This window comes from Heterocephalus glaber, unplaced genomic scaffold (genome assembly GCF_053883595.1).
Source record: "Heterocephalus glaber isolate CG9 unplaced genomic scaffold, H.glaber_assembly_v1.0 deba00001729, whole genome shotgun sequence".
Lineage (NCBI taxonomy): Eukaryota > Metazoa > Chordata > Mammalia > Rodentia > Bathyergidae > Heterocephalus > Heterocephalus glaber.
The window spans coordinates 3,626,638-3,638,959 of record NW_028258440.1 but is presented as its reverse complement, the minus strand read 5'-3'; the positions used below and the strand labels follow the sequence as shown (position 1 = coordinate 3,638,959).

Sequence of the window (12,322 nt, the reverse complement as noted above, 5' to 3'; positions counted from 1 at the left end):
GTGGAGGCCTCTAGAGTCACCTGTCTTCACTGTGCCTCTTTAGATTCAAGGCTCTTCGCTCATGATGCAAGGCAGGAATCAGGAAGAAAGCACAGTTTTTCATCTTCCTTTTCTGTGTTGGTTTGTCTGTCCACTTCCCCTGTGGTCTCCAATTCTCCCTTCTGATCCTTCCTGGATCCCAGGGACCCCCCTCCCACTTTATTTTCTTCCCCTACTTGTTATATTCCAGTGTGTGTATTCTGAATCTTAGAGTGGCTGATTTGCTGCTGTTTAGCACTCTGCAATCTTCCCAGAACATTTGAGATATATTAAATATGGAGGGTCTACAGCATGTAAACAGTTGGATCTTGCGAATCGTCTGCGGCGCCTCCTTCGCTCTCGACCAGCTCCTCAGACTCCGGCAGCAGTTAGTGACCCGCGCGCCGGCGTTACGTGGGCCAAAGCTGCTTCGTGGTCCTTGACTGGTGGCTGAGGCGGGAGGAAGGAGCTGCGGCCGCTGCTTACCCTCCCTCTGCGCCACACGGGGGACGCAGTGATAAAAATGGTGAAATAGGGGTAGCTGGCACAGACCCTGAGGCGATGGGGAGCGCTAGTGGGGCAGTTGTCAGAGCCCCTTGACTTGGGTGCCGGGTTGTTCTTGGCTTTGACCTGACAACCTCGGGAAGGCGCCTGTTAGAGCAGTCCACGGACTCCGCGGGTGGCCAAGGGCACCGCCGAGAGCCTGAGAGGATGGATGAACAGAGTGCGGAGAATAAAACTCTTGTCAAACTTAGAAGAAAAGAAGTACATTGTCCAGGAGATGTGTTGATGTATCTAGGACCTTGACCAAGTTCTGAGCATTGCTGAGGTTTTCCGATGTTTCATTTGCATGGACAAATTGCTGGATGGGGATGCTCGCTTGTGTCCACATTGCTCAAGTTTTGTTGTTTCAGCTGTATTAGGTGCTGGCTGACAGAGCAGAGAGCTCAGTGTCCTCATTGCGGTACTCCACTCCAGCTAGGAGAACTAGTAAATTGTCATTGGGCAGAAGAATTAACACAACAGTTTGATATTCTTCAACTCTGCAGTCTTACCAAACATGAAGAAAATGAAAAGGACAAATGTGAAAATCACCACGAAAGGCTTAGCGTATTTTGCTGGACTTGTAAGAAGTGTATCGGACAGCAGTGTGCACTTTGGGGAGGAATGCATGGTGGACATAGCTTTAAACCTTTGGCAGAAATTGATGAGCAGCCTGTCACTAAAGTGAATGAAGAGGTAGCCAAACTTCGTCAAAGTCTCATGGAACTGATCAGCTTAGTTCAAGAAGTGCAAAGAAATGTAGAAGCTGTAAGACATGCAAAAGATGAGTGTGTTCAGGAAATTAGGAATGCAGTGGAAATTATGATTGCATGATTAAACACACAGATGAAAAATAAGCTTATAACACTGATGGGTCAGAAGATATCTCTAACCTAAGAAACTGAGCTGTTGGAATCCTTGCTTCAGGAGGTAGAGCACCTCCTGAAGTTGTAGTCTTATAGAAAGAGTGAATTGATATCAAAGAGCTCAGAGATCCTAATGATGTTTCAGCAAGTTCATTGAAAGCCCATGGCGTCCTTTGTTACTACTCCTATTCCACCAGACTTCACCAGTGAATTAGTACCACCTTATGATTCAGCTACTTTTGTTTTAGAGAATTTCAGCACTTTGTGCCAGAGAGCAGATCCTGTTTATAGTTCACCTCTTCAAGTTTCAGGACTTTGCTGGAGATTAAAAGTTTACTCAGATGGACATGGAGTTGTGTGTGGTTACTGCTTATCTGTGTTTCTGGAACTCTCAGCTGGGTTGCCTGAAACTTCCAAATATGAATATCGTGTAGAGATGGTTCATCAGTCCTGCAATGCTCCTACCAAAAATGTCATTCGAGAATTTGCATCTGACTTTGAAGTTGGAGGATGCTGGGGCTATAATAGATTTTTCTGTCTGGACTTGCTTGCAAATGAAGGCTATTTTAATTGACAAAATGAAACAGTAATTTTAAAGTTTCAGGTATGTTCACCTACTTTTTTTCAAAAATGCTGGGACAAACATTGGTATATCACACAGTTGGAAGCTGCACAGACTAGTTATATCCAACAAATAAACAATCTTAAAGAGAGACTTACATTGAGTTGTGTTGAACTCAGAAATCAAGAGGCTTGTCACCACCAGAAAATTATCTTAGCCTCCAAACTGATGACACACCTGAGGCACTAGCTAAAATGTCTGGATCATGCTCTGACATGCTTCTTGAAAGTGGTCCTGCTATGGCATCTATAAGAGAGACCAAGGAAGAAGGAGGAGGAGGAGGAGGAGGAGCAGGAGGAGGAGAAGAAGAAGGAGGAGGAGGAGGAGGAGGAGGAGGAGGAGGAGGAGGAGGAGGAGGAGAAAGAAGAAGAAGGAGGAGGAGGAGGGGAGGAAGAAGAAGAGGAAGAAGAAGAAGGAGAAGGAGAAGGAGAGGAAGAGGAAGAAGGAGAGGAAGAAGAAGAGGAAGAGGGAGAGGAAGAAGAAGAAGAGGAGGAGGAAGAAGAGAAGATTCAGAATGAAGATTATCATCATGAGCTTTCAGATGGAGATCTGGATCTGGATCTTGTTGGTGAAGATGAAGTAAATCATCTTGATGGTAGCAGTTCTTCTGCTAGTTCCACAGCAACAAGCAACACAGAAGAAAATGACATCAATGAAGAAACTATGTCTGGAGAAAATGATGTAGAATATAACAACATGGAACTAGAAGAAGGAGAACTCATGGAAGATGCAGCTGCTTCAGGAGCTCCAGGTAGTAGCCATGGGTATGTGGGTGCCAGCAGCCAAATGTCAAGAAGAGCACATTTATGCTCTGCTGCTACCAGTAGTTTATTAGACATTGATCCTTTAATCTTAATACATTTGTTGGACCTTAAGGACAGGAGCAGTATGGAAAATCTGTGGGACTTACAGCCTCACCCACCTGCCTCACTTTTGCAGCCCACAGCATCATATGGTCGAAAAGATAAAGATCAAAGGAAGCAGCAGGCAATGTGGCAAATGTTCTCTGATTTAAAGATGCTGAAAAGACTCAAAACTCAAATGGCTGAAGTTCAAGGTATGACAACTGATGTAAAGAATACACTTTCAGAAATAAAAAGCAACAACACTGTTTCTGGAAACATGCAGACAGCCCTTTTTTCTGCTGACCAGACAGCTCTGGCTGAGTATGGAACTGAAAAGTCTGGTAGATTACAAGATTTGGGAATGGAGCTTCTGGCAAAGTCATCAGTGGCTAGTTGTTACATAAGAAACTCCACAAATAAGAAAAGTAATTCAAGCCAGCTCGGTCCAGTATAGCAGGTAGTCTATCACTTCGAAGAGCAGTGGACTCCGGGGAAAACAGTTGTTCAAAAGGAGACTGTCAGACTTTGTCTGAAGGCTCCCCAGGAAGCTCATAGTCTGGGAGCAGGCATAGTTCTCCCCGAGGCTTGACACATGGCATCATGGGTGATATTCTGCCCCAAACCGAAGACTGGCAGTGTAAAGCTTTGGACTCAGATACTGTTGTGGTGGCAGTTTTCAATGGCTTACCTACTACTGAAAAAAGAAGGAAAATGATAACCTTGGGGGCCAATGCGAAAGGAAGTCGTCTGGAAGGAATGCCAGTAACTGATTTGGAGAATACTGAAACTGGAGAGTTACAGCCTATACTACCTGAAGGAACTTCAGCTGCCCCTGAAGAATGAATGAGTAGCGACAGTGACATTGAATGTGACACTGAGAATGAGGAGCAGGAAGAGAACACCACCATGTTTGGATTTAATGACTCTTTCATGGCATAGCCCCCAGATGAAGATTCTCATTCCAGTTTTCCTGATGATGAGCAAGTAGGCCCTGAAAATCTTCACTTCAATACTGATGAAAACAGTGGAAGGTAATTGCCAGATCAAGAAAACTGACTTACAAGCTACCTTGACCCTGAAATTTGTTGTAGTTGGTGCTCAAATTTGTCATCTATCAGATAATCAAATTTGTTCTCATTTTCTCATCATCTGTATCTGTAATAGTAATTGAGAAGCTGTTACAAAGTAGCACAATTCTAGTAGAAGACAGTAGTATGTGGGAAAAAATTAACAGTGTGGGAAGTGTTCTTTCTAATATAATAAAACAGTAGTGTAGCCCTCAATTAATTTAGCAAATTAGAAGGCGGTCTGTCTTCTGTGGCAGAAGGCCAGCCAACTGCCAGAAAGTGTACCAAGAGGCAGTGCATGGACGCAGTAACTTGCTCTTGCCGGTGCTCTTTTGTCTTTGGCTAGACACTCAGTTGTGTTTAAATAACTGCCGAGGAATTTTGGGTTCCAATCACAGTTTATAGTTTCATTTAGGGCATATAGATTAGTGAACAGAAAAACTAGTTATTGATTCTTTCATATAGAAACTTTGCATGAATAACCAAAGTAACACTAAACTAAACCTCCTTTTTGGAGTATGTTGACAGAGTAAAATTTATTTATTTACCTTTCTCTCTTGTTTGAGTGCAGACACACTGTTTAATGGCACATAATCTTTTGGCAAATGTAATTTAAAATGAATTAAGTTAACGTGGATTGGTTATGTTCCTGGTCATGTGGACACATGTAAGATTATTTAGGTTTTTAAAAATTTTTTTCCTGCCTCGTAAAATACAACTATAGTGCAACAATATGTTAAAACTGTCTTTTCTTCCTTATTTTTATTAGTTGGATATTGATTTCAGTGTCAATAAAGACTAACATATTGCAAAGTGGCTTACATCAGAGTGAAACTGTGATACGTAAGGTTTTCTTTCATACTCATAAGTAACCTCAACCCCAAAATTGCCAAACTTTATCATTGTTCTCCTGCATTTGTTTGAGCTGCTATATATTTGTGAAAATTACACTGAAAGTTGACCAAGAGATTGTTGAAAAAGCATGAATAGCTATATGTACATGTGAGAGACATTGCATCAGCTTATATTTTACTCAGTATTGTTCATTTTTTCATCTCATGTCTTGCTTGAATGCCATGATGAATAGTCTACTTATTTTCAAAATAGTTTGCAGTTTTTGTTAATAAAAGTAAGTTAAGCAAAAAAACCCAAGTTGGATCTTAAGAAAGAGATATGAGAGGTGTCAAAAATGACAGAAATTGACAGTACTACAATTTCCTGAGGTAAGGAAAAATGGGGGAGAACTAAGGTTTGTTTCAGGTAGTAGAGCTTCTAGACAATGAATTTGGCTTTGAAAATACTGCATTTGAGGTGCATATGAGATATAAAGGGGAGATAAGAAATGCTATGTTAGATGTATTGTTTTGAAGCTCAGAAGAAAGAGCTGGACATAAACTGAGAAGCATGTGCCTAAAGATGGAAATTGAAGTCATGAAAGTAGACAGTAGGGAGAGAGTTGAGTGAGCAAGGGCAACTCTGTAATATCACAACTAACATTTAAATGTTACATGGAGGGACCATAAACAAAGATAGAGAATGAACAGCCAGAGAGACAGAAGAAAACTCAGGATAGTAAGGGTTCTCCAAATCAAAGGAAAAAGAGTACATGAAGAAGAAGGATGATCATCTAAGGTGACTGCTGCTGAGTTGCCAGGAAGAATGGATTTAGCAATGTAAGTGTCATTGTGACCTTATGAAGAGCTATTTCAGTGAAGTCATGTGGGGCACAAGGCAGATTGGAGTGGGATGAGGTGAAGAAATAGAGACAGAGATGTAGATAATTCAAGAAATATGTGTTGAATGGTGGGAGTGAGGTTGTTCAGTAACTGAGGGGTGGTGAAGGATCCAGAAGTGTTTGCTTAGTCTGTTTGTTTAAACATCAGGAAGACTAAACATGTTTAAAAGCCAGAGGAGGGGGGTACAATAGAGAAGAAGCAAGAAGTTAATGAGCAGCATAAATCTCCTAGAAGGCGAATGAAGATGGGATTCAGAATACAAGTGAAGAATTATCCATTAATAGAAAGAATATCTTTCCATGATGGTATGAAGGAAAAAGGAGAGAAGTTTCTTTCCTAACCTAGTCTCTAGGCTAGGAAGTACAATTATCTCTAGATTTAATGGTAGAGGTTTGGAGGTAGAGTTGAGCAGGTGGTAAAGACATTTGCTGAGATTAGAGAGAGGGAGGATGAAAGAAGTTTGAGAAGGTAATTTTTGGTCAGGTTCTCTATATGCCATTTTTCCCTACAGCTAACCTATGATTATTACCAGATAGTGTAATGCAGTGGTTAAGAACATGAGATCTAAAATAAGAGTGTCTTTGTATGAACTTGGCTCTACCATCTACTCTACTTGTATATCTTTGGTTAAATCACTCAACTCTTCTGTCCTCAGTTTCCTCATCTGTGAAAAGAGGATCATAATTTTACCTACCTCCCAATTTTATGTTGAAAATAAATTAAGTGAGGTAATACACACAAGGGGCTTAGAATAGTTCCTGGCAAGTAATAAGCATGCTAGTGTTGCCTTCATTATTAAAGCTCTCCAAATATTACTTGAGTTAGTTTGTCATTACATTACATGGAGATGTAAAAAGCAACTCTTAGGTATGAAGAAGGGAGAAATTTTCCTCCAAAAGTCCATATTTTAGTTTTCTAACTAGACTAAAAATATGGCAGGAATAGGAAGTTTGCTTCTACATTTAGTTACATATAACTACAACTTTTTACATCCCAGGAAATCAGTAAATATGAATATAACACAGTAGGGAGGACTTGGTCCATAGAGGATGACACTGAGGATGGTTTCTAATGAGGAACCTCGAGGATTGTGTCCTGAGCCCTAGGGTGATCTTTGTCTAAATCCAGAAGCAAAGACAATAAAACCAGCCCTCTTTTCTGTATTTTCTTATATTGGGAGGGGGAATGGTTTAAATTGTGGCTGGAAAAAATCACCAACGTTTTTAAGTAGATAAAGTGGAACTATTTCTCTCTGGAATTACTTTGAAAACAGCTACAAAACATCTGGGTAAGTTCCATAGGAGAGGTACCTCAACCCCAAACTCAAGTATTTGCTAAGCATGTTCTCTGAAAAAGTATTGTGCCAACTTAATGCCTGAAAACAAAGGTTGAAAGACTGAAAATAAATACATGCTTGGTTGTGAAAGATGGTGCCAGCCTGGGGAGAGTAGATAAGAACAATCAGTTAAATGGAGTGAGCCTTGCAGGTCAAATTAGGAATTTGGACTGTCAGATTTTGCTAACAGAGTCTGCACTAATGAAAAGCCTAGATTGCATGAACATAATAATATGCCACTTTACTATTTTCAGTACATTTTGTACATATGAAATGGCTAAGTGTTACCTAGCAGAGGTCCCACCAGACCTGATCTTGCCTGATTTATAATTAGTACATTTATTTGTTAGCATGCAAATGAGTAGTGCTGTGGTACTTAGGAAAAATTGTGTTATTAAATAAGTGCAATATTCTTTCTGTAATCTTGCTGCAATGATTCATTAGTGCTGCCAACATCTTATTTTCACAGAAGGTACAAATCTAACCAGTAAAACCTTGTGAATTTACACAGTGGGAATCTATATTTGTTAGATTGAGAAGGTGACATAAAGACATGGCAGGACTTTAAGTAAGTAACAAGCATGTAAAATGGATCTCCAAGCAGCATATAGAACAGTCCAGATAAAGTAAAAATCAAAATAAGCGAAAACAAAGCTTCCCATTTGTAAGCCCATTTGTTCTAATTTAGACTCACACAGATATGGCAAGAAATGTGCTTTGGAGTCAAAATTCAAAGCCTAGCTCTACCACTTACTAGCTTTATGACTTTGGCTGAGCAAGCTCTCATGTGCCCAGAACATAGGTGACCCTCAACATATATTAATTACTGATTCCACCTGCATCCCCACACATATATGAAAACATCAGCAATATTGAGGTATTGCAGCCTAGTGGTCAAGCAAGCGGGCTCTGAAGTCCCACTGGCTGAGCTCAGATTCCCGACTCTACTACACTGAATTTTTATCAATTTGATCAACTTACCTTCTTTATTAGTTGATTCCCTCATAATACATTGGGCATTTTATCTCATAAAGTTGTGATGAATATTTGATAAGATCATTCACATAAAGCACTTAGCAGCGCACTGCCTACAACATAGTAAGCCCTAAATAAATGCTAGCTCTTAAAGTATTATCCAGAAACTTTCTTCATTCTGGCTTATACCCAATCAATTCCACTATCAATGATCTTAAGGACACTAAACCCTACCTTTATGTTATGCTATGTAAGTGATTCAACATTTCTACATGAGGTTCCTGCAGCTTTTAATGTAGATGACTGCTTCCTTTTTGTTGAAATGTGAAAAAAAAAGGAAAGATTTCAGGAAGATGTGAGAAGGAAGAAAATTACTTAGAAGATAAATTTTTTAATCCGATGCTGGCAGGAAACTGTGGATTCTCTATCTCTGGAGTGCTATACAGTGATCAGCTAAATCAACATATGCGTATTGGACACTCACCTGCCCAAAGCCAGGAGCTGGTTTAGATCATCTCTGGAGGTGTCTTTTTGCCTTTAGAGTCTGTAATTCTTCGCAATTAGTGAGTGATAGCAGATACTATTTGTGCAGCAATGGCTAAAATAGCCCTGGATGTTTTACATATGTTGCTGCAATCTTCACAATAATCCTCCACAGTAGATAACCTTCCAGTTTTTAAAATAATGAAATAGGCTCAGAAAATCACAGACAAAGACATGAAGACAGTGAGTTATAAATCCAGAATATTCATTTTTTCATTTATTCTTATTTAAATCCAACCAATATTATTTGATCTCCTATTATATGCCAGACATTGTCTTTAGCACTGATGCATAACACTGAACATAAAAGATAAAATCCATATCTTTGTGAAACTGATGTTTTAGTAGGAGAATAATATAACCCAAGACTGTCTTGTTCCAAGGCCTGATTCTATTCTTTTATCTCATAGAATGCTCTGATGGGCTTTTTTGTCTTGTTACCATTTTACAGTGAAGTTGAATTTTTCCTTTTTCAACACAGCCCTGTGATGCAGCAAGGAAACCAAACAACTGTCTCTCAATTCTTCCTCCTGGGACTGACAGTGGGATCTGAACAGCAGCAGATTGTCTTCATGCTGTTTCTATGCATTTACCTGATCACCATGGTAGGAAACTTACTTATCCTCCTAGCCATTGTCAGTGACACTCACCTCCACAGCCCCATGTACTTCTTTCTTGCCAACCTATCTTTCACTGACATCTGCTTCACAAACATGACAGTCCCCAAGATGTTGGCAGACATTCACAGACAACATCCAACCATCTCCTTTGAAGGATGCCTTACACAAATGTACTTTTTTATGTTCCTGGTAGATTTGGACAATTTCCTCCTGGCAGTGATGGCATATGATCAGTACATTGCCATCTGTCACCCATTACACTATGCTACTTTACTGAATCCCAAGCACTGTACCCTGTTGGTTCTGATTCCATGGGTAATCTCAAGCCTTGTCTCAGTACTGCATCTCAGTCTGCTGAGCCACTTGACTTTTTCTGATCAGAGAGAAATTCCTCATTTCTTCTGTGACTTGGAACCCATATTAAGGCTTGCTTGTTCAGATACCAAAATCAACCACTTGATGATCTCAGCCATTGGGGGAGCAGTTATCTTCTTTCCCTTCACTTTCATTCTTGTAACCTATGTTTTTATTGGTAGTACTGTGCTTAGGGTTCCATCCACAAGGGGAAAGTGGAAAACATTCTCCACATGTGGCTCTTATCTCTCAGCTGTGTCCCTTTTCTACAGATCCATTGTTGGAGTCTACTTTCTCCCTTCTTCTGCCTACTCAGCAGAAAGGGATAAGGTAGCTGCTATCATGTACACAATTGTAATCCCCATGATGAACCCCTTTATCTATAGTCTAAGGAGCAAAGACATGAAAAGAGCACTGAGGAGACCATTCAGCAGCAAAAGTTTTTCTGGAGTTAGTGAGCTCTGCCATGAAAGACATCTTTACCAACTTCTTGTACTAGGATAACTATGCAGAAACTCCAAGGCCTCAGGCTACTTCACTCTCATAGCAATGTCCTTCCCAACAACTTCCTGCCTGGAGTCTAGTCTCAAAGCTTTAGATTGCACTCAGGTCACCACATAAAAAAACACGTTAAGAAAACAAAACACTCCTTTATTCCACAGTCTTCACCATTTAAATACAGTTTTCCTGCGTTAACTCATGAGTGAATATTCAGTGCTTAATAATTGTTGCTAATTATTTGGTTTGTGTCTTATTTCTTCCTTTATTAAACCTTACATGATAGACTTATTATGATTTGGTTCCAAAAATGTTTCTCAAAATTTTCCTGTGTTCAGAGGCCGAGCTTTTGGAAGCTGGTTGGATCGTGGGAACATTAAACTCATGAGTGGTTTAACCATCGATGAGTTCATAGATAAAAGGACTGTTTGGCAGTGAAGCCTAGTTGGAAGAGATGGGTCACAGCACCATGACCTGAAAGAATGTATTTCTGTCTCTAGCCCCTCCTCCTCTTTCTCTTTCTGTCTCTCTCACTCTTGCTCTCACTCTTCCTTGCCAGGTCCCTATTTCTTGGCTGCCATGTGTGCACCTTTCCTCCACCATGCTCTGCCACTGTGATGTTTCTGCCCTGGAGCCAGTGACCATGGACTGAAACCTCTGAAACCATGAGCCAAAATAAAACTTTTCTCCTTAAAATGGATTATGTAAGGTATTTTGTCCCAGAGATAAAAAGCTAACTAATACAAGACAATACACAGGAAAAGAAGGAAGGAAGAAAGGATGGAAGAAAGGGAGGAATAGTAGGTGATGATGATAGCTTAAAATACCTTAGAGATAATACGAAGTTAAAGTTCACAACTTCGAAATAAGAACTTGATTCTCACTATGTCAAAGTAAATATTGAAGTAAATATTACAGGGTTCCCATGTGCTAGATAAGAAAAAAAATGTACCAGGAGACAGAAAAAATGAAGATACAACCATTTCTCTTGTCCTGTTATTATGTTTTAGTGGCTAACTGCAGGTTGCTTATGCCCTGAGTATTTTCTACTCTGCTCCCCAGCCTCTTCCAAACCAACCAAGATTATTGTTGCAGGAAAGATAGTAATAGGATGGGACCATTGCCACATATACCCCCAAAAACACTTCGGTCCAGGTAATACCATAAGTTCAGAGGAGTCCAGATCAGATCATCTTTGGTCAAAACTGGTTGAGAAATGACAAAAACTCCTCTCCTGTAGTACCTTAACTGCAGATGGGACTAACAAAAACAGGGCCTTGACTCTATGGTGCTGATTTTGGAGGAAATGGATATTTTGGAACTTCTAGTTTCAAGAAGGGAGAGGCTACATCTTGCTCATCTCTAAGGGCCTACTCTCCACCATGATGCCTTTCTCAGTAAGAATTAAAACTACTTGTGAAATGAATGAATCAATAAAGTTTACCTGTAAATCCAAGATCTTGGGTAAGATTATGCTTGAGTCTGGGACTTGAGATAAACAAATTACAGTACCAGATCCCCAAAATATCCAAAGCTTCAGCAAATCTGATTTCATATTCCATGATCAAAACAAACTCATTTGGGGCCAGTGATTTAGCTCAGTGGTTCCACCACCTGCCTCGCAAGTGCAAGGACCTGAGTTCAATCCCCGGTACCAAAAAAAACCAAAAAACAAAAACAAAAAAAAGTCATTTGTAGATAAGGTCAATAGTGGCCTATAGGGTATGACTTGAGAGGCCTCAAAAATATAAAAAGGAGGCATAAGTGATACGGTTATAAGATTTCATATGAAGAACACAAAGCGTTTATTACAAATAGATCTACTCATGATGCTCTCAATATTAGAAAGGGAAAATGGATCCTATCCCTGAACATTATAGTCTATAACAAAAAATCTTGAGGTAGACCATTAATAACCAAAGAAAAACATATAAATTAAATATACTGCTAAATGAAGGATGTTTTTATGTTGTGAAGCAACAAAGGTGAAGAATTAGGAGAAAGAAGAATTTTTAGAGAAACAGGGTCAAGTAGATACGAATTTTTGTGCTAGTGCCTCCAATTCTTACTTTTATGACATTGAACAAGTAATTTTACTTTGTTAACCTCAATCATACATGTGAAAAATGAGGTTAAAATAACTGTCTCAGTGATTTGTTTCAGTTATTACCTAAAATATATGTTGTCTGGCACACAGTTCATCTTTATTAAATGTAAATTCCCACTTCTTGATACATTGAGGACTTAAAAAGACAATAACTAGAGGAAGGGGCTTCCAGGCCACCATTCCACCCCACCC

General features: G+C 39.7%; 1 protein-coding gene and 1 pseudogene across 1 annotated transcript; both read left to right on the top strand.

The window, feature by feature from the left end:
• The first annotated feature begins 989 nt into the window (after positions 1-989).
• Positions 990-4,126, top strand: LOC101701782 (E3 ubiquitin-protein ligase TRIM37-like; annotated as a pseudogene).
• A 4,865-nt stretch (positions 4,127-8,991) lies between these two features.
• Positions 8,992-10,029, top strand: LOC101702133 (olfactory receptor 1468). Its single transcript, XM_004860112.3, has one exon. It carries the CDS (start codon positions 9,040-9,042, stop codon positions 10,027-10,029), a length of 990 nt encoding a protein of 329 aa, XP_004860169.3. The 5' UTR covers positions 8,992-9,039.
• Positions 10,030-12,322: the final 2,293 nt, after the last annotated feature.

Bases quoted from the DNA above. Each gene is read 5' to 3' on its own strand.
- LOC101702133 (XM_004860112.3), top strand. From the start codon at position 9,040: ATGCAGCAAGGAAACCAAACAACTGTCTCTCAATTCTTCCTCCTGGGA.